The sequence below is a fragment of the Perissodus microlepis genome, chromosome 7 (assembly GCF_051167445.1).
Source record: "Perissodus microlepis isolate ML-2025 ecotype Zambia chromosome 7, ASM5116744v1, whole genome shotgun sequence".
Lineage (NCBI taxonomy): Eukaryota > Metazoa > Chordata > Actinopteri > Cichliformes > Cichlidae > Perissodus > Perissodus microlepis.
This window is the reverse complement of record NC_140467.1, coordinates 61,721,370-61,749,313: the sequence shown is the minus strand read 5'-3', so window position 1 is coordinate 61,749,313 and position 27,944 is coordinate 61,721,370. Positions and strand designations below refer to the sequence as shown.

Here is a 27,944-nt window from a genome sequence, read left to right as displayed (position 1 = left end):
ATGACAGACACTCAACTCTACTTTTAAGATTAGGCTTAGAATATTCGTCTGTGACAGAGAGTAGTTAGGGCTGATCAGGTGACCCTGAATCATCTCCTAGCTACACACCTCCACTGGCTCTATCTCCTGTGCTGGGAGACTTCCAGGAGGCGCTCGTCTCATTTGGATGCTAACAGGCTTCAAAGTATTCGTTAGCGAGATAAGTTTAATTCGTTTCAGTCCCTTCAGGGATGCTGCTGATGAAAATTTAAAACATAAAATAAGACGAGCCTTTAACTCTGAGGGGAACGACTCGTGTTGGGGCTGAAATGCGACGCCTGCAGCCATCACTGACGGTCTGTGGTTCAGTATTTTAGGGGGATTTTTACTTTAAATCAGCATAACTTACACGAAATGTTTCATTTTTTATTTTCTGTTAACATCACACAAAAATCAATATGATCAAAACGTTTGTACAAAAAGAAATCCGAAGTGACGGATGCTGCTGAGGTGTTTCGGTCCGACGACTCTTCGTGTCAGTATGAAGAGTAACTGCTGTCCACAAAAAGAAAAGTTTAAAAACGATCCAGTGTTTTTAGTCTGGACACACAGAAAATAATCCTCCTCATTATCAGCAAGGCATCGGTCAGGAAGGGGTCTCCCCTTTAGAAGAATAAATAAAGGAAGACTCAGTCTGTATGCACCGTTTAAATGCGCATCGTGTACATTCTAGCCTCCTGTTTGAGTCTTAAAGGCATTCTGGAGCAAATTCCTGCCCAGATGTTGGAAAGAAGAAACCTCTGGACAAATTCTACAAACAGAGACTGACCAGAGACTGGTGGATCTGAGGAGGAGGTATCTGAGGTGCTCCCAACATTGCCCCTACTATTAACAAGTAGTAGGAAATTATAACCACCAACCTTCATATCAGTTATACAGGTCACCAACTATTTACATTTTAAAGACAGAGCACTAACGAGCAGTGCAGCTGTCTCAGATTGTGCGGTATTGATCCTCTGCAGGACGGACAAGTAAAGTTAAAGTTGACTGAATAAAAAGTACAATTTTATTGAAATCTGTGAAATCACCTGGTGAAATCTTGTATTTTTATGTTTAAGTTCATGAACGTGCACATGTTAATTTCACCTTATCTTAAACGTGTTAAACTAGAAAGTTTCTTGAAGGTAGAACAAATCGGGGTGAATGGCCACGTGCTCTTCCTAAACCCAGTACCTGCCCCAGACCTCCCAGACTCTGTCAGACCTTTTTTTTTTTGCAGCTGGTACGTGTTGGGTGTTTTTTGGACTCTACATGGCCTGCCGTTTGTCCTGAGTTGAATTTTTGTCTTCCGCCTCCCCTCCTCTCTCCTGGTTCCAGTCTCGGAGGCCCTGCGGCAGGCTCGTGTCCTCCTCGAAGCTGCCGGTCCCCTCCACAAACTCCTCATACGTTGACTTCTCCTCAAACGGCCGAGGGCCCAGCAGCTCCAGCATGTCAGCCTTGTTCAACACCTCCCTTTCTAGCAGGCGCTTCCCCACCTGAGGATCACAGCAGAGGTGGAGCTTAACTGGTTTGTTTCAGACAGAGGATGAACTGAAGCCCAGATGTGGGGCTTCAGTTCATCCTTATTTGAACTATGAATCATGGAAAGAATACTCAGCGTTTATCTGAGGTTATGTTGTGTTTTTGCGTATTAGACAGTCTCACCAGCTCCACCAGGTCCTTCTTGTCCTGGATGAGCTGCAGGGTGCGCTCGTACGCTCGATTTACCAGCTCTCTGACCTCCTCGTCAATGATCTCCGCTGTCGCCTCACTGTACGGCTTCTCCATGACTACCTCGCCCTGTCGGGGGAGGTCAAACGACACCTGTCCCACCTTCTCGCTCATCCCAAACTGCACCACCTGCAAATCAGGGTGCAGAGCGATGCGTCACGGCACAAACAGCACTCTTCTGCTGGTGGGAATCAAACAGGGAGTGTGTTTTTAGTCACACGTGCGTACCTGAGCGTAGGCAGACTGCGTGACCTTCTTCAGGTCGTCCTGAGCTACGGCGGTGATCCGTCCGAAGAAAACCTGCTCAGCCACACGCCCTCCCAGCATCATGCACATCCTGTCGAACAGCTGCTCTTTGGTGTCCAGGTACTGTTCTCTAGGCAGGTACTGAGCGTAACCCAGACCCTTCCCCCGCGGGATGATCGACACCTGGATACAAACCATGTGTGGTTAACCCACAGCTCCCATCTACACCTGTAACTGGTGGAGATTTACAGAGCAGCTGGAGTCATAACAGAAACGACACAGCCCAAGCACGGACAGAGCTCCTACCTTGAGCAGAGGGTCAGCGTGCTGCAGGAACCACCCGACGATGGCGTGACCGGCCTCGTGATAGGCGACGGTCTTCTTTTCTGTGGGCTGCAGGACTTGAGTCTTCTTCTCCAGACCTGAAAGCAAACAACCCGGGAGTCAGACTGTAAGGACGTCAGATACAAACTGTCCTGTTTACCACACAAAGACCATTACAAGAAACAACCGTACACAGCCGTCACGTACTAGGTGATGTCACACTCACCTCCAATGACCCGGTCGAGGGCTTGTTCAAAGTGTTTGGTGTTGACGGATGGGTTCAGGTGCCTGGCTGCGATCAGAGCTGCTTCGTTGCAGACACTAGCGATGTCAGCTCCTGATTCATTCAAACGGGAAAAAACAGTCATCAAATATAATGATTCAAAATAAAAACATTTTTGCGATAGTGCCGTTACATTGTTGTTATTCGATCCAACTGTTACAAACCAGTGAATCCCGGTGTGGAAGCTGCCATCTTCCTTGAAAGACCGTCTTTGTCCAGATTGGGATCCAGTTTGATTGGTCGCAGGTGGACTTTAAAGATGGACGCCCTGCCTTTGATGTCCGGCGGACCTGACAGAAGACAGGAGAGAATTCTTCCTCTGCATTCCAACTAAAACTTATTCTGCGGAGCTTCAACATGAGCATGATTTTACAGGGCACCGCATGCGTCCTCCAGCACGCTGATCACATTGGAAAACCCAGATATCCCTCGTAGGTACATTTCGCTGCCATGTTTACACTTAATCAGGTTTCTAAATGGCATGTTTGGAGAATGCAAACAGCAAATCAACACCTCACACCAACTGGCAGCACTGTGGTTAGTGGGAGAATGATTTGGGCACATTCCAATACTTTAAGATGTGGAGACTGCAGTAAGGCAGTAAAGACTCTGCTTACCTATGTAGATCTGTCTGTCGAAGCGTCCCGGCCTCAGCAGAGCAGGATCCAGGATGTCCGGTCTGTTAGCTCCAGCCAGGACCACCACATTCGTGGCGGTGTTAAAACCTGTAGAAAAAGATGAAGACACTTAAATCTAATGGGGGGCTGGGGGGATAGTATGTTCCACTTCAAAAATGCAGATTGCCTACCATCCATCTCCGCCAGCAGCTGGTTCAGGGTGTTCTCCTGCTCACTCTGACCCCCAAAGTTCCCCCCTCCTCTCTTCCTCCCCACTGCATCGATCTCATCAATGAAGAGGATGCAGGGGGCATTCTTCCTCGCCATGGCAAACATGTCCCTCACCTTCATGAGGAGAGAGAACAGTCAAACATTCAGTGTCTGAACAGAGTCATCTCAGATGGTCCAGGATCTGCTCCGGGTTCATTCACTTACTCGGGCCGGACCGACGCCCACAAACATCTCGAGGAACTCGGAGCCGTTGACGGTGATGAAGGGGACGTTGGCCTCTCCAGCTGTAGCTTTGGCCAGCAGAGTCTTTCCCGTACCAGGAGGTCCGGACAGCACGGCTCCCTGAGATAGAAACGGCATCAGTTAAAAGTGATTGAGAGCAGTTCACATCCAAGACAAACTGTCCCTCAAAAAACGGCACTAATTTATAAATGCCTCGTCTTTAGCCTGTATCTTTACGAATAATGACTGATTTCATTTCAGGTTTCGTTTTTGGATTTTTCTTTTTGGATCCTACTACAGGATTAAAACTGTTAAGAGTCCAGAATTTCCAACACACAGCAGGGAAAACAGCTCAGTGTTTTTACACTAATAATGTGCTCAAATCAAAGGTACTTTATCTTCAGAATGGAACAAAACTTAATAAAATGGACTACAGTAAAAGCTTTATTAATAAAATGTGCAGCAGGGACTCATCAATGTGAAATAAACTCTTCATAAGCATTTCTACACATATCTGAGCAAAGCCATGCAGACACAAACAAGATTGTAAGCAAAGACATAAATAAAACAGATGATCAAATGCAGTCAAAGTTATTGGTATCGCAGAAACTAGGGGTGGGAGATCTATTGCATACACTTGATGTATCGAGAGGTTAAAATGACTTTATTGTAACCATCAAATAAAGGCTGCCGTGGAAATATTAAGTTGTCTAGACCTAATTCACTGAGAGTTTTTTCTCTCAAACACGCTGCAAATGCATCATTAATGGCCCCTCCCAACCGGAAAATTTCCTACCCAGAACACTGCGCTGAGCGTGCATGTTTATATACTACCAGATATAAACAGGGAAAATATGGCGATAGTGGGAGTTTCACAGGGAGGATGTCAAACAAAATATTTTCCAAAACATGCTGTAAAACTCGTGCTGCAAAAGGCAGCAGTACCACAAAATTATTCCACCAGATGAAAAGTCCTCGTCTGCAAAACTCGGATTTTTACCTTGGGGATCTTAGCTCCAAGGTCCTGGTACTGCTGCGGGTTCTTCAGGAAGTTCACAAACTCCATTATCTCCAGCTTGGCCTCCTCACAACCAGCCACATCCTTGAACTTCACTTCGATGTTGTCCTTCATCATCTTGGCTGTTGACATGCTAAATGGATTCCTACCACCTCCAGCGCCTCCTCCCATTGGTTCCCGCCGCAGCATGAAGAGCAGGAAGCCAATCACCAGCACGGACGGGATCATGTTCAACAGGAAAGAGCTGAAGGAAGAAAAAGCAGCGTTAGGAAAGCTACTTTTTCACAAATGTTATTATAGAAACTGAGGTTGTTAGGCCCTTTTTAATAAAGATTTTACCCCTGATTAAAGCCTCTGGCTGACATAATGCATGCTGCGTTTGTGTGTCCAAACCCACCCATCACTCTCAGAGCTGTAGATGACGGCAGGTTGGTGCGTTGACTCCATTCCGAGTTCCAGAACTGCCGTCTCGAGGTTTCTCTCAAATGTGTCGACGCTGCCGATGTTGAACCAGACGTAACTCTGAGGGACAAACAACATCATGCATCATTCAACTAGAGAAAGGTAGCCTGAACTGTGCGACTTACCTGTTCCTTATGGAACACCAGGACTGCCATAATGAATTAATTAAATACACTATTAAATAATTAATTAAATGTGGCAATAATTAATTAAAATTGGAATTAATTAATTAAATAAATAGGTATGACACATGTAATTAATTAATTATTGCCACATTTAATTAATTATTTATGTATGTCGCATTTTAATTAATTATTGACACATTTAATTAATTATTTAATAATATATTTATTTATTTCATTTTGGCAGTCCTGGCGCCTGGCTCTCATCTTGAAATAATTTTATCTGTCAGCCTCACCCATCAAACCCAGGGGGCGGGGTTAACGCTGATCGAGTCAAAACCATTGCTTTGGCCTGGTGGCCATTGTTTCTAGCACACAACAACCGGCATGTGGAAACTAACAGAACTGAACTTTGAAAAACCCTGTTTGTGTGTCACCAAATACAGTTTTAATATTTTTTTTAGCCGAGAATGTAGCGGTTTAATCTTCATATGTCTGGTCGGTTTGTGGTCGGTGGGCAAAGCGTGGGATAGACCCGCTCGCCTCGCAAGCAATCGAGCTGTTATTAACACCGACAAAGCGCAGGCCCCGGTACACAGCTGTAATAACCGCCGCTGACACTGACTTCTTTTACTGAGGTTATATTTATCGGGTTTTATTTCCTGATGTTCTTATGTGTCCTACGTGTTTCAGTCGCCAATTCTGAATTATAACTAACATTAAAAACATGTTTAAGGAGGAGAGAGAGCAAATAAATCCGATTAACAGCTGATCTTTGGGTTTTTGTTCAGTAATCAGCGTGACCTGTGTATAAACGCATAAAAGAAATAACGTTGGTGTTTCCGTCATGTAGTAACTGTTGGCTTTAACTGTACAAAGGTTGTTCGACACTATGAAACACATACAGACTTCATGATGTTCGGCTAATATTTTTATTGTGAATATTAATCATGAGGGTAAACGGCCCTGTACACCACGGAGCGAGGTCAGCATATCCACGATATCTTCAGCTCTCTGAGTTAACCCAGAGTTTCCCAGCTGACTAATCTAACTGTCATCTACGAATATGTCACGGGTCATATCAATATGATTTTACAGAAAAGCATCCTTAATACTGCCAACTATTTTAGAGACGTGAAAATCTACAGCATAAAGACCAAAAAATATAGCAGTCTAACAACACTGTAACAGATGAACGTCAGTTTGTCAAAGTAGAATGAAAGTGATTGGTTGAACAGGTGTCCGTGATCTGTGTTATCTGCATTTTCATCAGTGTAAGAGACTCAGCAGCAGATTAGAATAACAGTTATACATTTAATAAATTACCAAATGAATACACGCAAGAAACGAGCAAACCTGTTCCGACAATTTGAGTTTGTATCCCCTCCGGTGCAGACTCGCTGCTGTTTAAATGTTTGAGAGGAAGATTAGATATAAACAAACGTCAAACATAGACTCAGTCTGCGTTCACATTTGATATGAGGCCAGCACGTATAGTGGCTGTGTCCTGTTTTAAGATCATACCTGTAAAATTGTTGTCTGACCTCCGTCGATCCAGCCGCTCAGTCCGTGGTTACCATGGTTACTGCATAAGCAGCTATAACGTTAACAGCTGGCACTGAGGAAACCAACCGGCAGCATGGGTGTTTACGTTTTTCATTGCAAAAGAACCGTCTGAATGGTTAACTGAAGTTAACTTGGATAAATTATAGTTAAGGAGTATCAGAGATAAGGCCCATGTGAGCTGTGTGACTGTTCACCACTACACTGAAATCAGTAGGCTATTACTGAAATACACGTGCTATATCATAAACTATGATATAAATAGGGAGGTCCTACTAACATGTTTAGTTTTAAAGGACACCTTCCTGCCTTTAGTCTCATTCATGAGCAGTATTAGTTTTCTTCTAACATCCAGAAGTCTGCACGATGTGTTACACAGTTTCTAACAAGCCTTTGACAGTTAAACATAACATGACCGAAAAAGCAAAAAAAAATAAATAAAAAATAAAAAATAAAGAGAGAGAGAGAGAGAAAAAAATAAATAAATCACACAAATTATATGTTAACCCCATTTATTTTTAGTTAAGTAAACTCTAAAATTTCTAACAGACAGCTGGTGCTTAGAATACAGTTGAATAACTATTAAGAAACAGATGATATAATATTTCTGTCCAGGTTGCAGTCTGCATGATGAACATGCTGTTGCAAACTCTGCTCCTCTCGGTGGAAATGCGCCTTCTCTTTCCTCTTTGTATAAAACATTTTAAAAGTCAGTTTAATCTCAAAATTCACTGTTAAATCCAAAACACACCAGATAAAGAAAAGCGAATAGTTCAGTCTAACACATGTGCCAGTGAACCATTAAAGGTCTGTAAAACTATGCAGTTATGAAACGTAACTTTAACCTCAGTCAAACCGATTTGCTCAGTTGTAAATAAAACAGCGAAGTAAACGTGACCCGACAGACAAAACCTGAGTGAATTAAGTCCAGCGTTTAACCACTGAGAGCTAAAACTCAGGTGAGGTTTCAAAGCTGTGTGCCGGTGATTGGATATCAGCCGCCGATGAAGCTGGTTCGCCTATAAAGTGCTCTGTAAGGAAACAAGCTCCAGCAGCTCTGCGCTCGGGAAAAATACTATATTTCCTTATCTTGCGCAGAAAAATGCGCTGACATTGCGTTATATTGTGCACCGGCTGCCCAGTTAAACTGTGACTATCACCAGGTAACGTAGGCGTGTTTCTTGAATTAGCAGCAGGTGTTAAACAGCTGACAGATAAGGAGGAGGATGCATGCAGGTAAACTGAGGGTCTGCTGAGCTGATCGCTGGTTTCGTGAGAAAAATGTCAGCTCGTTCTTTATGTTACAGAAGCATAGAGACACAAGACCAGGTGGAAAGAGACGATCGTTCGGTGAAAATGAGAATCTGCAAATGCAACATGTGGAACACGGAGAGTGGAATATGTAAACAAACCGGTTAACGTAACCCCCTTGGTGCACTCTGCATGCTGACTGTTAGCAGAGCTAGTGAAATCTCTGAAAACATCTGAGCACTTTTGCAAACATGTTCTATGTTGACAACCTGACCAGACATGTGAAGATTACGGCGCGACATTCGCGGCTAAAACACTGTTAAAAGTGTAGTTGGTGACAGAAAAACGGGTATTTTAAAACTACACCACCACCATTGCTGCCTGTGATTGGAAATGCATTCTGGGATACCTGGCTGCCCCAAGTCTACACAAGCAATCGATTATCTAGGATCGACCTGTTTTGACTTACTTTGCACGGCAACCAATCAAATGTTAGAGAAGCTGCATGGGCAGCGTTAACCCCGCCCCCTGAGTTTGATGGGTGAGGCTGACAGATAAAATTAATTCAAGATGAGAGCCAGGTGCCAGGACTGCCAAAATGAAATAAATAAATATATCATTAAACAATTAATGAAATGTGTCAATAATTAATTAAAATGTGAAATACATAAATAATTAATTAAATGTGGCAATCATTAATTAATTACATGTGTCATACCTATTTATTTAATTAATTAATTCCAATTTTAATTAATTATTGACACATTTCATTAATTATTTAATGGTGTATTTAATTAATTCATTATGGCAGTCCTGGCGTTCCATAGTTCCTAGGCCATTTGTGTTTTTAATCTATGCAAAATAAAAATAGTCTTTGTGCAACTTTGACATTTTTAATGAGTAAAAAACCTCAGGGAATGTCTGACAGAGTAATTAATATTGACTTGTACTGTATGTAGCAGCACCTCACTGTGACACTTTTTATACATCTGAAGATTCCACTTTAAGCCCAAATCATCAGCCTTTCCACTGTGCTGTCAGTTAGTATGAGGCTTTTGTGTGACTATGCTATGTTCAGTTTTCTCCAAATGTGCCAAACATCTCCACTTTGGTCTACACTGGACGGTCGGATGATGGGGCGAATTTGATGGTTGTTTTCACATGACTACTAATGGTCAATGGTTACTCTGGTTACATTTGTTTTACTTTTTAAACTTCTCTAGCTGCCCAAACTCTTTCAGGCTTTCTCTAAATGTACATAACACCCAGATTGTGCCTTTAAAAAAAATCCTTAAACAAGAAACTTTTAGTTTTTTAATGTAAACATGTAAAGAAATTTAACTGAATTTGGTTAATTAAACAAAGTAATTAACTGACCACAAGCAATACTTTGAAGAGCCACTAGGGGTTGTGACAGCTGGATAAAAATCTATTTCAAAATCAGTTTGAGCATTGGTTTGCTTTGCCTTACCGCATCAGTGTCGGCTCCCGGCACCAGAATGACTCTGACGTACTGCTTGTTGACGACCTCCAGTCGATCCACCTGGAAAGAGCATGAAACTGTTAACCTGCAGAAACATTAGTACAGGGCTCCAGAGTGCGACCAATTTGGACGCAAATGTGACCACATTTTTCAATGGTGCGACCAAAATAAGAACTCTGAAAGTCTGAAAGTCTCCGTGTGGTCAACAACAGACACACATTATGCCCATATCGTGGTCTAAACCAATCAGAGATAGTCAGGGGCGGGACCTGTCTGATTGGCCATGGTCCAGATATTACTGTGGTCCTTCGTGTGTACGTTTGAAAGCACAGGCAGATAGAGAGAGGTGAGTAGCTTGAGTTAGGGCTGCTCGATTATGGCAAAAATGACAATCACGATTATTTTCACTGAAATTGAGATCTCGATTATTTGACGATATTTATTTAACAATAACAATGTATTGAATATAGGGCTGCCACAAACGATTATTTTGATAGTCGACTAGTCACCGATTATTTTTGCGATTAGTCGATGTCATGTATTGATATGGCTATGTCTTAATGTGATGACCTTTGAACCGGAGGTTGTTGTCCGAAGGAAGCCCCGTTAAGTGGCTAGTTGTAAGATGGACAGTATTCAATAAAGCCAGATAAAGACCGTGCTTTATGTCCTGATTCAATTCAGAGTGCTCTGCCTAATTTAGTAATAAGGTGGGCACACAACAATGGCGACGAGGATGACCCGGACCTGGATTTGTTTTTGTGAGAAGTAGACCCAGCGGCGGCACGGTGTTAGCGAAAAACTTGTGGGCTAACATGGAAAAGTCGGGTATTCAACCGTTCGCCTGCTACACTGATCCAGCTACGCTCGGACCGAGATGGACGCGCTGGTTAACATCCTTCGAGTTGTTTGCTGATGGGAAAGGTCTTATTTTGACGGATGATGCTACAGCCGCGATCAGACAGCGGAGACGCGCTCTTCTACTGCACATGGCCGGACAGGACGTGCAGGACGTCTTCTCCACTCTACCACAGACGGGAGAGGCGATGGATTACACCGCTGCGGTGACTGCACTCAACACTTATTTTGTTCCTCAAGTGAATGCAGCATACGCACGCCAAACTTTCCACAAATTGTCCCAAACACCAGGTGAGACTGTGCAACAATTTTGTACACGTTTGAGGCGAGCTGCAAAAGACTGTGACTTTCAAGCTGACAATGATAACCAGATACGGGACGCTATCCTGAGTAAATGCACTTCTGAATATGTACGGAGAAAGCTGCTTGAGGAGGGTCCAGGCTTAACTCTAACTCGCACGTTGGAGGTGGCTTCACACTGTGAACGTGTGGAGGAGCAGATGGCGGCGATGAGCGTCGCCGGGGAAAAGAAAGGAGAGGACACGGTCAGCCGGATTTTTACAGCAAAGAAAGAGAAGAACAACAGACCAAAAGGAAAAATGAAAGATGATAATAAAACAGACAGACAGTGTTACAGGTGTGGTTATACTGACCATATGGGCAAAGATCCCAAATGCCCAGCACGAGGACAAACATGTCACAAGTGTAATGGTAAGGACCACTTTTCAAAAATGTGTCGTACAAAAAGACAAAAGAAACAAAATGTGAATGCTGTTGAACAAGATGATTATGCATTTACTGTGAATGATGATAATGTACCTGAGAAACTTACCTTTTCTGTTGGGGGAATAGAGTTGAAAATGTTAGTTGACTCTGGAGCTACAAGTAATGTGATGGGAGAAAACATATGGGAAAAGCTAAAAGCTGAAAAGATAAAATGTCACTCATATGTACCCAAAGAGCAGAGGAATTTATATGCATATTCCTCAGCACAGGCACTCACGGTTAAAGGTGCATTCAGATGTGAAATCAAGATTGGTGACAGGACTGAAGAGGCTGAATTTATTGTGATTAGAGGTAATGGTGAACCACTCCTGGGGAAAAAGACTGCCATAAAGTTAGGAGTGTTGAAAATAGGTGAAAATGTGGCAGAGCTTACCCCGGAGTCAAGAGAGATAACTACATTTGCAGTGCACAACGGAGTATACCGGTACAAAAGGCTAATATTTGGAGTCTCATCAGCTAGTGAGCAATATCAGCATGAGATTGCCAATGCACTAGCTGGCATTGAAGGAGTTGAGAACATTTCAGATGATGTAATCATACACGCGCCAGACCAGGAAACCCATGATAAGCGCCTGCATGCTGTGATGAAGAGACTCTCTGACTGTGGCCTGACACTAAACTCAGAGAAGTGTCAGTTCAACATGGACAGACTCGTGTTCATGGGAATACTGCTGACACAGAAAGGCATAGGCCCAACTGAAGAAAGAGTGAGAGCTGTGGTGGAAGCCCGAGAACCGAAGAATGCTACTGAGGTGAGAAGCTTTCTTGGACTGGTAGGCTTCAGTAGCAGGTTCATACCACAGTTTGCTACACTCTCTGAACCACTTAGACGTTTAACTCGAAAAGAAACTATGTTTACATTCGGGCCAGAACAAAAGCAAGCATTTGAAAGACTAAAGACTGAGTTAGCCAGAGCAGGTACCCTAGCCTATTTTGACAAAGAAGCCCCAACCAGAGTCATAGCAGATGCAAGCCCTGTAGGCTTGGGCGCAGTGCTAATACAAATACAGAACGGAGAAGAGGTACCAGTGTGCTACGTAAGTCGGAGTTTAACAGACTGTGAGCGAAGATATTCTCAAACAGAAAGAGAAGCCCTAGCACTGGTATGGGCATGTGAGAGACTACATCCATATGTGTATGGCAGGAAGTTTGACCTCATCACAGACCACAAGCCGTTAGAGGTCATATACAGCCAGAAATCTAAACCTTGTGCACGCATAGAAAGATGGGTTCTCAGACTGCAACCATATGACTTTAAAGTAGTGCACATCGCAGGAAAACAAAACATTGCGGATTCACTGTCAAGACTGCTGTCTGACACCACGTCAAAAGAGATACATAAGGATGAATCTGAAGAATATGTGAGATTTGTTGCAGTTAATGCTACTCCAAAAGCACTCACAACAAGAGAGGTGGAAGAAGCCTCTGCTACAGACTCAGAATTAACAGAAGTGCGAAGAGCTATTGAAAATGGACACTTTGAAAAATGCAAAACATATGCACCCATTGCAAATGAACTGTGTGTCATCGGCTACATAGTTTTGCGGGGAACTCGCATTGTATTGCCAGAAAACCTCAGAGCTCAAGCACTGTCACTAGCTCATGAAGGACATTTAGGAATTGTTGGAACCAAACAACATCTCAGAACAAAAGTTTGGTGGCCAGGGATGGACAAAGCTGCAGAAAAATTTTGTAAAGCTTGTCACGGATGTCAAATAGTAGCCAGACCAGATCCACCTGAACCACTGAGAAGCACACTTTTACCGGATGGACCATGGCGAGATGTGGCGGTAGACTTACTGGGACCGCTACCTTCGAACCACTCAATACTTGTACTGATAGATTACTACAGTCGGTACTATGAGTATGATGTAATGTCATCTACAACTGCTGAAAAAGTCATTGACTCTATTGACTGTATATTTAGCAGACATGGGCTACCAGTTACCATCAAATCTGATAACGGCCCACAGTTCAAATCTGAGCTGTTCAGAGAATATTGTGAAACTAATGGAATCAAACATATAAGAACTACACCAAAATGGGCTCAAGCAAATGGAGAAGTGGAACGTCAAAATGCATCATTGATGAAAAGAATCAGGATCGCACAAGCCGAAGGACTTGACTGGAAGCGAGAGCTAAGAAAATATGTAACAGTGTATCGCAGCATTGAACATCCAACCACGGGCAAAAGTCCAGCAGAACTCCTGTTCAACCGCAAAATGAGAGGAAAGTTACCGAACATCGGTGAGGCAAAAACAACGGAGTTGGACGTGCGTGACAGAGACGCTGAACAGAAAGGAAAATCAAAGATTTATGCTGATGAACGAAGGGGAGCTGAGTATTCAAAAGTTGACACGGGAGACACAGTGCTGGTTCAACAAGACAAAGTGGACAAGTTTACAACACCATTCAACGCAACACCACACAAAATTGTAAGCAGAACTGGAAACCAAGTCATTATTGAATCACCAACAGGAGCTCACTATCACCGGAATACCACACATGTGAAGAAATACGAGACAAATGAGACCAGAGAAGGACACTATGACACAATACCTGAAAGGGAGGAAGGTGAAACACCCACAAAGACTGACACCTTCACTCCAACACCACAAGAGGGCTCCCAGGGGCCAGAGAGACCAAGTAGATCACAGAGGGCTAAAAAGATACCCGAGAGGTTTCGTGATTTTGTGGTGAAATGAACTATAATATGTTAAGGTGAAGAGGTACCTTAAAATTGGCAAGTTTCAAGTTCATATGTGTATGTCGACATGTATATATTGAAAAAAGAAAGATACATGTGTGGTGAGACAGTTAGATAATATAATTGTTAGAAAGTAAGACAAGAAAGAATGTTCAATGTTGGAAAAAAAAAAAGACATCAAAGTTATTACAACTAAAGTTTGAGTCTAAGGAAAAGGGGGATGTCATGTATTGATATGGCTATGTCTTAATGTGATGACCTTTGAACTGGAGGTTGTTGTCCGAAGGAAGCCCCGTTAAGTGGCTAGTTGTAAGATGGACAGTATTCAATAAAGCCAGATAAAGACCGTGCTTTATGTCCTGATTCAATTCAGAGTGCTCTGCCTAATTTAGTAATTAGGTGGGCACACAACAGTCGACTAATCAGATCATCATCCACTGGACGTAAAACGTACAGCTTATTGCACCAGCAGCATCTACTCTTATATAACTATCATTAGCTTACAGCTTTAAGTGTTTAAGTTATGTGCTAACTAAAAATAAAGACAAGATGATAGTTTATTAAATTTAAATCAAATTTGCAGATTGTTTCAGTGGAGTTTAATAAACTCAGCCGTCTGCTCCTTGCTATCTAAAATATAACAGGACACCAGAGTATATTCTCGAGCATCTCACACTTCTGATAATCAGCTGTCTGCTTGACGTTTATTCAGCTGTGTAAAAACTATAACTTTAATCTCAGCCAAACAGATTTACTCAGGAACAAATAAAATACTAAAAAAAAAGCCAAACAATAACATTTTTAAGTTATCTAAGTGACTTATATATCATGTTTAACCTGAGTAGTGAAAGACAGCAGTGGGTTTGAAAACGATTTGCCGGGAGTCCGGTGTTCTCACGGCTCTAGTGAGCCTTGCCCCCGGCTAGCTATCGAGCTGGTTGGTAACAGACGTCTCCGAAAACGTCGGAGCGCTTTTGAAAATATGTGGTGCCTTGATAAACTGAGCAGATATTTAAGGTTTACACAGCTACATTCGCGCCTGAAAATATGTTAAACGTTTATTTTGTGACCCAGAAAGAATAATAAGAGTAATATTAAAACTAACTAGTTGCCGCCATTGTTGGAAACTGAGCTGGGCTGCACTATGAATTCTGGGACAGAGCTAGTTCTTCTTCTACTTCGGGGTTTAACGGCAGCTGGCATCCTTGTACATGCAGTGCTGCCATCTTCTGTTTCAGTCCGGTATTACACTCTTAAATCCTACTACTTATTCCTGCGTCTTTTGTGATCTTACAAAGCTTCAAACGACGCGTCGACTATTAAATCAGTCGTCGACGATTTTGATAGTCGACGTAATCGTGACTAGTCGACTAATCGTGGCAGCCCTAATTGAATAATGACTTTAAAGATTGTCAAAAAATAATATAAAATAGTGTGCAAATACTGATAACAGTGCAAATGTTTGCAATATAAGAAATAAATGAAAAATGTAAACATCTATGTTTAGTGAACTTTGCAGTGTTGCTCTGTGGTGCAGCTACGACACTGTAGCAAAGTTTATACACTGTGTCTACTTGATCCACGTCTGACTCCGCCAACCCATAATGTTTCCACACCACTGAAGTTTTTTTACCTCTCTTTTCAACCAACGGCAGTCACTCTCCTCTCCAAATAACTTCTGCTTAGCTTTCCGAGCTTCCCTCAGGTCCTCTTAATCAGCGGTCCCCAACCCCCGGGCCTCGGACCGGTACCGGTCCGTGAGTCGTTTGGTACCGGGCCGCGAGAGTTGAGGCTCAGGTGTGAGATGTATGGTTTTCAGGGTTTTTAATCGGGTTTCAGCGTTATTTTGTTATCGTTTACTCGGTTTTCCTGGGTCTTTTCACGTGTGTTACGAATAAATCTTTTTTCGGTACCAGTACTAGTTTTATTTTGTTGTATTTATCCGCGACACCTTAAAGGCCGGTCCATGAAAATATTGTCAGGCATAAACCGGTCCGTGGCGCAAAAAAGGTTGGGGACCGCTGCTCTTAATTGTTGTGACACGTGTTCGAAATGCAGAGAGGTGCGCTCGATTTGCCACACGGAGCAGCGCGAGAGTAAAGCACGAGGGAGGGGCTAATAATCGGCTCAGTCATTTTTAATGATCGTTGAAAGCCCAGATCATAATCGAGATTAAAATTTGATTAATTGAGCAGCCCTAGCTTGAATAAAGCGATATCGATTCATTAAATCCTGAATCGATTTTTAAATATAAATGTATTTTGCCAGAAACTCAGGTTAAAGCTCACAAAACTATTTCAACAACTACCAAACAGTAAATGAGAGCAGGTAACAGATTCCACACAAAGACGTAAACACAGCGGACCCGACGCATCAGAATCAGCTTTCTTTTTCTCGGCTTTCTCACCCGACGGCACGTACACGGACACGCCGTCGTGGCCGAAAGCCGACAGCTCACTGATTCTGATGCGTCGGGTCCGCGCTTTGTGTTTACGTCTTTTTTGCGCTCGATTCTGAGCTGCAGGTTTTGTCTCTCTCCAACCAAAATTCACTGAACCAGCAGCAAAAGAAGATCAAAACTACGCTTCACATTTGATAAATGTCATCATTAATTCCCTCTTACTTTGCTGTTTTGCTCCCACCACGATAGAAATCACAATTCATGCACAGCTCTCTCTCTCTCTTTACTTCAAGAACAGTTTCCCGTCTCAAATCTCTGTTTTCTGCATTATTCACTTGCTTATTACCCACCAGTCTACCGTTGTTTGCAGCGATGTCGGCCGCTGTCTTTCTTTCTTTTCTTTTCTTTTTTTTACTTAAATGACCTCGGACAAGAAAGCCTAATTTCTGCTGTTCAACACTAAAGAAATTTAAGCTTTTTAAAATTATGCAAAATTGCAGAATATTTTTAAGGTCATCTGCTATAAAAAGCCCAGCCAGGAAAATCTCCTTCATGTTTTTCTGTGTTTTATTCTCAGTTACTTTGTCACAAAGGCATCTGCTGTGATGCTCACACCTCTGATGAAGTCTCACAAGTGTCAGTACTGATAAATGATCAGAATTATAATATTTCTGATATTAAGCCACCTTTTCATTTCATCACACAGACAGAGGATTGGAGGCAATGTTTGAGTTTGAGCGCCGAGTCACCTTACAAAGATGCACTCTGATAATAGGGGTTCACCAAATTCAACTTGACTCTCAAACTTAACTTAAACTCTCTGCTTTGGATTGAACGGGCCAGTGTTTACTGAAATGTAATTACAGCATTCTGTGTGTTTTGCTATTTTTGCAATCTGTGGGCACTGTGTGAACACTTGGTTAAAGGGACGGGAGTAAAAACAGCTTCCTTCATGTGGGTGGCTGGTTACCATGTCATCTGTCAGCAACCACTACAATCAGGACTAAATATCCCTGCAGCCTGGGAGCAAACATCCTCACCTTGCCTCTGCCCAGGTAGCTGTGGACAAAGTCCTTCCAGCTGATCTCTCTGCCGGTGTCTCTGAAGCAGAAATACAGCAGAGCCGAGCTCAGTCCGGCCGCCGTGATCGCCACGTAACGGAAATCCTTCTCATCCCAGGGGAAGTCGCCCTGCAGACCAACACAGGCACAGGAGGAAAGTTACCTGCAGGTTATTATTTGTTAATGCGATGGCACGCTAATGACAGAGGAAAGGATGATGCTGATTTGAGGAAAAATTGGTCAGCTACAAGAAATAAGAGATGAGTAAGAACAGCGTTGGGCTGCTCGCCCCTTACATAAAATAAATATATTGAAAAACTGAGGCTGTATTCATAATTCTGTTACACTTATTTTGTAAAATAAAAACTGAATGGTTCTTTCAATGTTTACGACATACCTTCTGCATTCGCCTCCACCAGTCCTTTCCTCCTCCTCTCTTCCCTCCTTCTCCGGTTGGTCCTTTTTTTCCATCTGAAATTCAGAAATGTCATTTTAGCTACAGTTCCTTTTCTAGTTTCTCAGTTTTTATCCATGAAATATCAGGATATTCTTTTCTAAACCCGATTACTTATTTCAGTTTGACATGCGTTTGATCTGAAGTTACAGCCCCATCCCTGCTCCTGTGATCACCGCTCACTGGCTCAAGTCGAGGACGCTACTCAGGTAAATTTTTAGGGTTTTTTCATATTAAAAAAAAATTCTGATGGCCACCAAACACATTTTGGCCTTGCAAAGGAAAATGACCAGCAGGGGGTGCTGGACTTGATTCCAGCTGTCATAAGGCAAGAGGCAGGGTACACCTGTACAGGTCATCAACCTGTCACAGGGCTGACACCGGTTTGCGTGAGTCTCGAGAAGCTGATTCCTCATATTGAACATCAGCATTTGAAATGTCTAATTTAAAATGCGTTATACCACCAGTGTATTTAGCCATTTAGTTTTGTTTTTCACATTCTTGGTAATAAAAATTGTGAATAACTATTCACAATAATATCAAATGAAACAAACTTTGTGAGTTTTTTAAATAGTTATTGATGTTTGAGAAAAACAGAAAAGCAGATCTCACCTTTGGGCTCTGTGGCGTAGAGTCGTCGCTGAGCTAACTGGAATCTGCGACAGGACAGGAAGTTAGCTGGAGTCCGAGTTATGTTCTGAAAAAGACCACACAGTCACCGCTGGTACACTGGACACCATCTACAAACAACAACCTGCTGAAGAATGGCTTTTAGCAACTATAAACCTCTAATCAGTGGAGGTCACATTCATTCAGTGGGTCCATCTTTGACTCATTAGGGAATGAGTCAAGGACAAATACTATATATCTGTATTATATATTATAGCTAACTAATACATTCCTGGTTCTTGGTGAGAAAATGTTTTACAATGCTTTACAACCAACATTCAGTATGCAGAAGGGTATCTCTGAACGCACAACATGTTGAAGCCGCGGCAACAGAAGACCACACCAGGTGCCACTCCTGGTTGCTAAGGCTGTAATTCGGGATTTACGGGGTGGCTTAAGTGGTAGAGCAGATCACCTGCAAGGTTGGTGGTTCGATCCTTGGCTTCAGTCTGCATGCCAAATACCCTTGGGAAAGATACTAACCCCAAGTTGCCCTCAGATTCGTTCATCAGAGTGTGAATGTTTATTAGTTTGCACTTGAGTTTAGAAGTGCTTGTGTGAATGAGGCATGTTGTATATATAGTTGCTTTGAGTACTCCAGGAGAGTAGAAGTAAGTATATAAGAATCAGACCATTTAATTCACACAGGCTCAGCAAAACTGGATAACAGAAGACTACAAAAATGTTGGCTGGCCCAATGAGCCACGGTTTCTGCTGTGACATTCAGACGGTAGGGCCAGAATCTAATTCAAACAACATGAAAGCTTGGATCTATCCTCGCTTGTATCAATGACTCAGGCTGCTGGTGGAGTAACAGAGTGGAGAATATGTTTGTCAGAATATTGTTTTAAAAGCAGTAGCTTAAGAAAGAACTGTTCATAATTGAACGAGCACTTAATGCTTGGAAGAGGGTGATGGTCAGTTGACAGCAATCTCACCTACAGCTCACATACTACACACTGGGTTACATACATTGTTGCTCAGGGCTGAGGCCGGTCTCTTCCTCAGCCTCAGCGGGCTCAGAGTCTTTGGGGGGAAGCGGGCTGGTTCGTTGCGTGGAGGTGTTGTTGGTAGGCTCGAGGTCAGGATCTTCTACAGTTTCATCTCCATCGGTAGAACTGTTGATGACATTTGGTGAGGACGCAGCTGGAGGTTTGTCTCCTAACATGTCAGCAGTCTGAGAGTCTGAAGGGCCTGAAAGGGTTGAGAATTAGAAACAGTGATGGTTTCAGTCAACACAGACACACTCAGTCTACTACGATTTATAAAAGACAGGCAAAACATCACATCTGAGAAGCTGAGATAATGAAAAATGAAACAGTAAACTGCAGGGTTCATACTCATTGTTCAGGGTCAAATGTAAGCACATTCAAGGTCTATTATGAATCTTTTCCAGCACATTACCAAAAAAAAGAATACATGTTCCACTTTGCATCACCTCAGTAAGACCATGTAAAAATTAAAACAAATCGTCTTAGGTTGACTTAAATGTTCTTTGTTCCCCTTTTGTTAAAACAGAGGAAAATGCACCACACAAAAATACTGAAAAAGGAAATGGTTGTCTTATATGCATATAGTGTACAAACTCAAAAACACATTTGTCTCAAAAATGAAGATGTGCAAATGTGAACAAATCAACTTGTTAGAGATGCTCATCTCCACTTGGAAAAAACAACCACACAAGACAAGAAATCTGCACAAATTAATAAGTCTGCTCATCAGATATTGATGCTTCTTTCCTACGTGACACAAAAACAGGAGACAGATGTTTGTTACTTTAACTAGTTAAGCACCCACACCACCAAAAATGGGGGAAAAGGGAGGAGATCACATTTAATCGGTTATAACACGAGGTCAGAAATATAAGTGCTGACATGAGTAGTGTCCACAGAAGCCTCTGAATCTCAGCTGTAAACCATTTCTACAAACACCAAACAGTTAAAAGAGCAGTTATGTCACCATGAAACTGTGGACAGGTAATATCCATATTTTGATTTATGATTTTCTGGAGTTAAATGTGACCCAAAGTATATTTTATAGCATATAAGCTATAAAATACTTTTAAAAATTAGGTGAGGGAAATAAAAAATTAATTTTTCTATGTTTGAGTCACAGTAACTTTGACATAGTAACATCTGCAGTAATATTTACCCCTCTGATGACAGCTCACAGGCGTTAGCTTTATTTTGATACCAAGACTGTTTACACAGAGTTTGTAATTGCAGAGAAATACTCCGTTTATTTTGGCCTCTTCATTTTCGAGCAGGAAGCTCAGAAAACCCCTGGGGGCCTAACAGGTTAAAGTTCATTCCCAATAAAACTAACTGTGAGATGTTTGACTACATTGCTGTCTGTATTATTGTTAAAGTCCTAAATGATCAGCTTTAAAGTGTTTGTGCTAATAACACCATGTACAGTAAGACAGGCATGGAGAACAGCACTGACTGGGAGAGGCTTTGAACAGATGACACACTCAGTTCAATTCAACATATAAGACTTTAAGAACGCACAAACATCGACCTAAAATCTATTTATTCAGTCCATCACCTGTCATATAATTATGTAAAATAAGAATGTATTGTTCATCTCCCTTAAATAAACAGGCAGCCTTAAAGTATGAAATATTCATTCATTAAAGCACTAAAATGTGTCTGTTGTCTCAGTGGCTGATGGTGCCCCACAGGCATCAATGTGAGCTTAAAGCCATTTTTAATTGTTAAATTGTTTAATGTGTAGGTGCTCACGATAAACACATTTTGAATGAAAGCCAGGGAACTTCAGTAGCACAAAAAATGGCTTCTTTGTGCCCACATGGATCAGTCCCTCTTTTTACCAATTTTTCTTTAAGTCTTAAGTTGGCTAGTTAAGTGTCGGACTAACGATTAAAGCTTTCACTTGAGTGAAGTAACTAATATTACTGCTACTGCTAAGTAATGTTAGCCAAGTTTAAAGCATACTGCATAAATCACCATGCCATAACTAACTGCTGTACTAGCACTGCCATACTCTATCACACTCAGTGCATTTCAATCATTTCTCCAGCAAGTTTGATAGCTAGCAAAATAATAATAATAGTTTTAAACATTAGCCTGTGTTATGTACACATACTCGAAATTATTTACTAGGACTCACCTGTCATGTGACTCAAATCCCGCCAGTGTCGTTTTCCATCAAACACTCATTAAAACAGCACAAACCCTGAAACTGCTTATTAAAATAATATGTATGTATGTAAATAATAGTATGTTGCATTATAAAAAATTAAGCTTTTGACTGCCCTCCAGAGTTCACGTTAACTTCAGATCTCTGGAAGCTACACTACCCGAACAATGTCAGCTGTTTAGTTTCTATACAGGACAAAAAAAAAAAAAAAAAAAAGGGGGGTAAAAACAGATTTTCAATTTAAGGGAGAACGGGTGGATTGGCTCCCCTTAAGGAGGACTAATAACTAAAATCTGAAAGTTTAAAGTCGATGAGTAAATCATGCTCGGGTAATACAATGGAAATGGTCTCATATCACCATCTAGTGTTATCAATTGTAAACACATTTTTATGGGTGAAGGCTCATAATAGAGACCGATCAACAGGTCATTTTCTTTTCTATGGGTCTCATTTAAATCACATTACATCATTTCTGTGGTAAATGAGGACCCTGAAGAACGATTTAATGTCACTGTTAAAGATTTGAAGACAATAGATCGCAGACAGCTGGCTCCGTTTTAACTAAAGAGGAAGTAAAAACAGTTTGGATCACAAGTGTAAGGCAAAAACAAAAATACTACGCTAAAACTAAACTAATGTTTTCTACATGCTTTGCCTTTTATTACCAAACTCCCCACGGGGTGGCTGTAGCTCAGGTGGCAGAGCAGGTCAGCCACTAATCAGAAGGTCGGTGGTTCGATCCCAGGCTGCATGCCAAATACCCTTGGGCAAGATACTAACCCCATGTTTGCCTACTGGTGGTGGTCAGAGAGCCCGGTGGCGCCAGTGTCCGGCAGCCTCGCCTCTGTCAGTGTGCCCCAGGGCAGCTGTGGCTACAATGTAGCTTGCCATTGCCTGTGTGTGAATGACTGAATGTAGTGTGAAGCGCTTTGGGGTCCTTAGGGACTAGAAAAGCGCTATACAAATGCAGGCCATTTACCATTTTAATGTGATGAATCTCTGGTGGTTTGGACGAACTGTGCAATACGGGAACTCGTCACTACTGTGATGACCTTCAGGGTTTCTGGTGGATATATACACTATATCCACTTCACTATATTGTAAGGAGTATTCACTCATCATCCAAATCATTGAATTCAGGTGATCCAGTAACTTCCACAGCTGTATAGAATCAAGCACCTAGGCATGCAGACTGCTGCTACTAAGTGGAAGTGTTTGAGAACGACAGCAACTCAGCCATGAAGTGGTGGACCACGTAAAATCCCAGTCAGTGGGATTTTAGGGATTTTGAGGCGCACAGAGGTTGCTAATTTTCTGTGGAGTCAATCGCTCCAAACTTCACGTGGTCTCCAGATTAGCTAAAGAACAGTGCACAGAGAGCTTCGTGGAATCCATTTCCATGTCCGAGCAGCTGTAGTCCAAGCCTTACATCACAGAGTGCAACGCAAAGCATGGGACACAGCGGTGTAAAGCACGCCACCACTGGACTCTAGAACAGGAGAGATGCATTCTATGGAGCGACGGATCACAGTTCTCAATCTGGAAAGCCGATAGACAAGTCAACTTAGCAGTTGCCAGGACAACAGAGCTCCAGGTTTGGTGGCAGGGGGATTTCGGTGTGGGGTTGTTTTTCAGAAGTTGGGCTCAGTCTCTTCGTTCCAGTGAAAGGAACTCTTAATGCTTCAGCATACAAAGACATTTTGGCTCCCGACTTTAAGGGAACAGTTTGGGGATGGCTTCTTCCTGTTCCAGCATGACTGGGCACCAGTGCACAAAGCAAGGTCCACAAAGACACGAACTCTGGCATGGGAGTCCTGACCAGAACACCACTGGGATGAATTAGAGCAGAGACTTTGAGCCAGGCCTTCAACATCAGTGTCTGACCTTACAAATGGTCATAAACTCCCATAAACACTGCCAGAAGAGTTGAAGCTGTTATAGCTGCACAGGCGGACGTCATGAATGGGATGTCACTCAAGTTCATATGAGTGTGGGGGCAGAAGAGCAAACACTTTTGGCAATATACTGTACATGCAATGTTTTGCTTTTTGTATTTTCATATAAAGTTAATACACCAATAAAGCTAGATGATCCTTATGAACCTTCGCTGGATGTTTTGTAGCAGATTCATTAATTATTTCTGTTATATTGTGTCCCACCTGTATGATACATTTTTGCCATTCTTACCAATTTGCTGCTGCTGCTGGCGTGCGAGCCTCTTTTCCAGGGCCCGCTGTCTGTTCAGCTCAATGCGTTTCTGCTGCTCTTCGGTCAGAGAGGGAGTAGGTGGGGGAGCGAGGGCTTCGGCAATCTGCCCTTGGGGAGCATTAATAAAGCTCTCTCTGCTGAATAGATCAGGATCCCCAAATGTTTCCGGTTCACGTTGTACCTCTTCGTCACCAGCACCTGAACACAATTTCAAGCAATGCTGATAATTAAGTCCTGTGGAATATGGCAAGTATTTCCTATGTGCACCTGCAGGTGTGAATCCACCATAGGGCTGTTCGATATAACGATATATATGGTTTGACGATATAAAAACGTCTATGTTTCATTTTACGCTATCGTTTGTTTCGTGGTGTCACAAAATAAACTGTTTACGGTAATATATTTTCATGGTTTTGATGGTCACTGTAGTGGCTATATTAATTTCTTAAAGTTCTCTCTTTCTCTTATATTTAATATAACCAGCTACGGACGGACAAGCGCCTGTTTTTATGCGTTGTGGTTAGCAACAACGACGGTAAAACCATCGCGTGGCGTGTCCGCTTGTTTATTTTCCACATAAACCTTTCAGAATAAAGCTCAAGAGCCTGTTGAGACTTTTCAAAATAAACTGAATCACATGAACGAGTATGCAGACTGTTTACGGATGAGAAGTTAAAAAAGAGCCGCCAGGTGCTAAAAAATAAACCTTAGACTCAAACGTTAGAACAGGCTTTTCCCCGCAGCACGCCGTGTAATAAATACTCACAAAGAAAACGGCGGCCGTTACAACTTATGTCTAAAAATGTATCGTTTCATACATCGGTTAAAACACTCGACTCCAGCTACATGATGCGCAGCTGGAAACACTTCACGCAATTCGAGCTGCCCGAGATTCACAGAATTTACAGAAAATGTTACATTTTTGTGATTTATATCGTTATCGGACGATAGAATTCTTATATCGGGATATGAGATTTTGGTCATATCGCACAGCCCTAATCCACCGTATCCCCATCAGTAATGATTTTTTTCTTACCATCTGTACTTGTAAAATCTTCATGTGTCAGGGGCATGTCCAGTCGTATTCGTGTAAGACATGTCTATAAAAGAATGAGTAAAAAATTACAAATTCTGAACATTAGGAATCCCACACGCTTGCAGGAAATATTCTACTGCTTCCTCTCACCTGCACTTCCTTTTTGCTGCCGAGCCTTTCCACTTTGTCAATAAAATCTTCAAATTGCAATTTGGGGTACAACCTGTGGGCCCAGTTCTCCATCTTCTGCATCAGCAGCCGCAGGTCTGCAGCCTAATGGGGCCAACATCAAAAACAGCGAGTAGTGATATGAAAGAGGGCTTTGTGTGATAGGACGTTTCTTCTTCCCACTAAAAAAATGACTTCCAGTCATTGGAACAAAAGACTTATTAAAAAAGACATCTTAATCTGGTATAACCAACCTTTGGTTCACCTCACTCATTTTTGACCACGACAGAAAGGGCAACTTTTGGCCTTTTAGTCTCAAACCAAATTTAGGACATCTATTTAAAAGCTGACAGGCCAAACAGATTTAGCTCAAAAACCAATGTTCATTCACATCTGGTAATTGGTGGGACAGATGTTATCATATCCTACCTCGTGTCCTTTGCCTTTGAACTGGATATTGTCAAAGAGAGTGCCCAGAGCTGGAAGCCCTCTATCTGATATCAGCCTGGGAAAAAATATTAAGACTAAGTTAAACCATTAATGGATTACAAGCAGGGTTAGCAGCACATCCAGGCATATTTGGCTTATCCAATTCAGGATCGTGGATGGCTGAAGCCTATCCCAGCAGCCAGGTCGCCAGCCTGTCACAGGGCCAACACAGACAGACCCTCTGAATGGAAATATCAATGCCTTTAGATGTACCATGTTCAGTAGGCAGTAGCTTGTTGGGGAGGTAGGCTGTTTGGTTTTCAGGGTGCCCACAACTTTTCTTTTGCCACCTGTTTGTACATAAGGCAGTATAATGAGAAATAGTCAAATTTCTCCATCTAAATAAATATATATATATATATACATATATATATATTGCAAAGTTGCAATTAATTTGAATATTTTATAAAATGAAAATCTATGTTTTTCTTTAATACAGCTTGCAAATTTTATCCTAAGTATAATCGACGTTCTTACTTAAAAGCTTATTTAACATCCTTTGATTTAGTATAACTTAGTTCTGTCCAGGAACATTGTGAACAGAACAGTAACAGAGGAGTGCCACTGGGACACCCACTGGGAGACCACTGGGACACCCACTGGGAGACCACTGGGAACGAGCCTGACTTATTGTTGGCAATACTAACCATACTAACACTAAAGGTGTACAGAGACTGGAAACAACTAATACTAAACACACTAAAGACAGTTACAGCACACAGTTTTCATCATGCTATACTCAGGGCACGCTGAAATGTGATGGGAGGTCCAGCAAAGATAATCTGAATCTGAGTCTGAAGAAAACCCGTTGCTTCTTGGACTGGGGCCTGTAATCCAGCAGCACCAGCTCTGCTTTTCATGTGTGGCATAACCAGGGCATCCATCTTTCTCACCACATCCAGGGATGTCTCCAACGCTCTGACAATTTTCAGTCTGGGAATTTTCCCCATCCAAATGATGAAAACAACAATGGTATTAGAGTCTTTCTTCTTTAAATGACTGGCAGAGTGAAGATGCACCATCATCACACAGATGCAGTCATTTGTACCCGCCGCTAAAGCGTAAGAAGACGCTGCAGTACTCTGCTAAACGACAGGTGTCACCACTCAGATAATATCACATCACTTTTTTTGTGCAAAGTTCTTTCCACAAACTTAAGTTTTCAAACATTTGCAACAACTCTGTGTCAGCGTGTCTCTGAGCTTCTGTGCACGATTATTATTCAAATGGTGATAAAAACCAGTGCAGTCACAGACTCGTGTGTTCAACCTGGTTCAACACTGATAGTCTGCACACGTCAATCAATGATTTTGGCCTCCTTGTGTCCCAGCTCACACAAGATGACATCAAATTCCTATTTAAATGCACATTTTAATGCATTTCAACCCTCTGTCGTAATATAAATTGTCTTTGCTACCTGTGGGAGTCCAGCTTGGGTTGGGGTCTCTTCACGCCTCTCCTTTTAGCAGTAGGGACATCAGCCAGCTGTGATACCTCACCTTCATCTCCTGCATTGAAAACACATGACAACAGGATGTGTTTCTAACTCATTCTGTTGGCAGCGTGGCAAACTTCAAGCTTATCTTTAAATCCAGACAAATTATAGATCGGAGGTTACAGAAGAAATGTGCTGGTTTGAACAGTATCTATCTGATAGGTTTCACTTGCTCACACAAACAAAAACATGTGTGTTGTTATTGTTAGAAACATCCAGTCTCAGAGTGATGCTGAAAAACCAGTTCATGCATTTGTTAATTCTAGGCTGAACTAACAAATTCATTATTATCAAGCTGTTCCAAACAGCTTTGTGGAAGGACTATGAGACTATGGGAGGTTGTATTTCTCCCACATTGGCCTTATTTTCCTGAATCTTATTTTTCTATGTTATTCTTCATTAAACCATGAATTTAAAATCTTTCTCCTCACATACAAAGTTCTGAATCATCACATCACATCTTAAAGACCTCATAGTAATCCTGTAAGAGCACAGCAGCATCTACCATCTGCAAAAGGGTCTCCTTCCTCCTGGCCTCCCCGGCCTGGGGAGTGTGGTGGTGGGAGCGGGGGGAAAGCTTCATCCTCTATGCCGTCATAGTCAGGAATGTCATGCAGGCTATTTTCCTGTGGGTCAACCATGGTGAGTCGGTCCTGGAGACAAAGTAAAAGACGTGTGAGCCCCAGTCGTCAACAGCATCAGCATTAAGTTACATGAATTTAACTGCAATTTGAAAAAATGAATGACATTTATTTCTGTAAGAGTAATTCTTTACTGTGTTACAACATCAACATGAAAACCTAAAAAAACTGGCATTTACTTTTTTTTTTTACATCAACAGGAGGAGCTGTACAGACACTCATCCCACCTGGAAGTACA

The 27,944-nt window shown here is 42.1% G+C and overlaps 2 protein-coding genes across 3 annotated transcripts; both read right to left on the bottom strand.

Annotated features, from left to right (window-relative positions):
- Positions 1-391: 391 nt before the first annotated feature.
- LOC146384493 (mitochondrial inner membrane m-AAA protease component AFG3L1-like) lies at positions 392-18,564 on the bottom strand. 2 transcript variants are annotated; one of them, XM_084936470.1, is made up of 15 exons: positions 18,451-18,529; positions 17,782-17,855; positions 17,364-17,513; positions 9,560-9,631; positions 5,088-5,212; positions 4,673-4,934; positions 3,655-3,792; positions 3,411-3,564; positions 3,220-3,327; positions 2,767-2,892; positions 2,546-2,656; positions 2,302-2,417; positions 1,978-2,178; positions 1,684-1,878; positions 392-1,514 (listed from the first exon to the last, which is right to left on the bottom strand). In XM_084936470.1, the coding sequence occupies exons 2-15, from the start codon at positions 17,788-17,790 to the stop codon at positions 1,287-1,289; spliced, it is 1,995 nt and encodes a 664-aa protein (XP_084792596.1). In that variant the 5' UTR covers positions 17,791-17,855; positions 18,451-18,529; the 3' UTR covers positions 392-1,286. The 2 variants fall into 2 exon arrangements, with proteins under 2 accessions (XP_084792596.1, XP_084792595.1); XM_084936469.1 differs by lacking the exon at positions 9,560-9,631 and having other exon boundaries at positions 18,451-18,564.
- On the bottom strand, positions 18,448-27,786 carry LOC146384492 (TIMELESS-interacting protein-like). Its single transcript, XM_084936473.1, has 8 exons — positions 27,571-27,786; positions 26,988-27,078; positions 25,511-25,586; positions 25,064-25,186; positions 24,914-24,977; positions 23,857-24,075; positions 19,480-19,701; positions 18,448-18,535 (listed from the first exon to the last, which is right to left on the bottom strand). Coding segments are annotated over exons 1-8 (933 nt in total). The 5' UTR covers positions 27,707-27,786; the 3' UTR covers positions 18,448-18,533.
- Between the last annotated feature and the right edge of the window lie 158 nt (positions 27,787-27,944).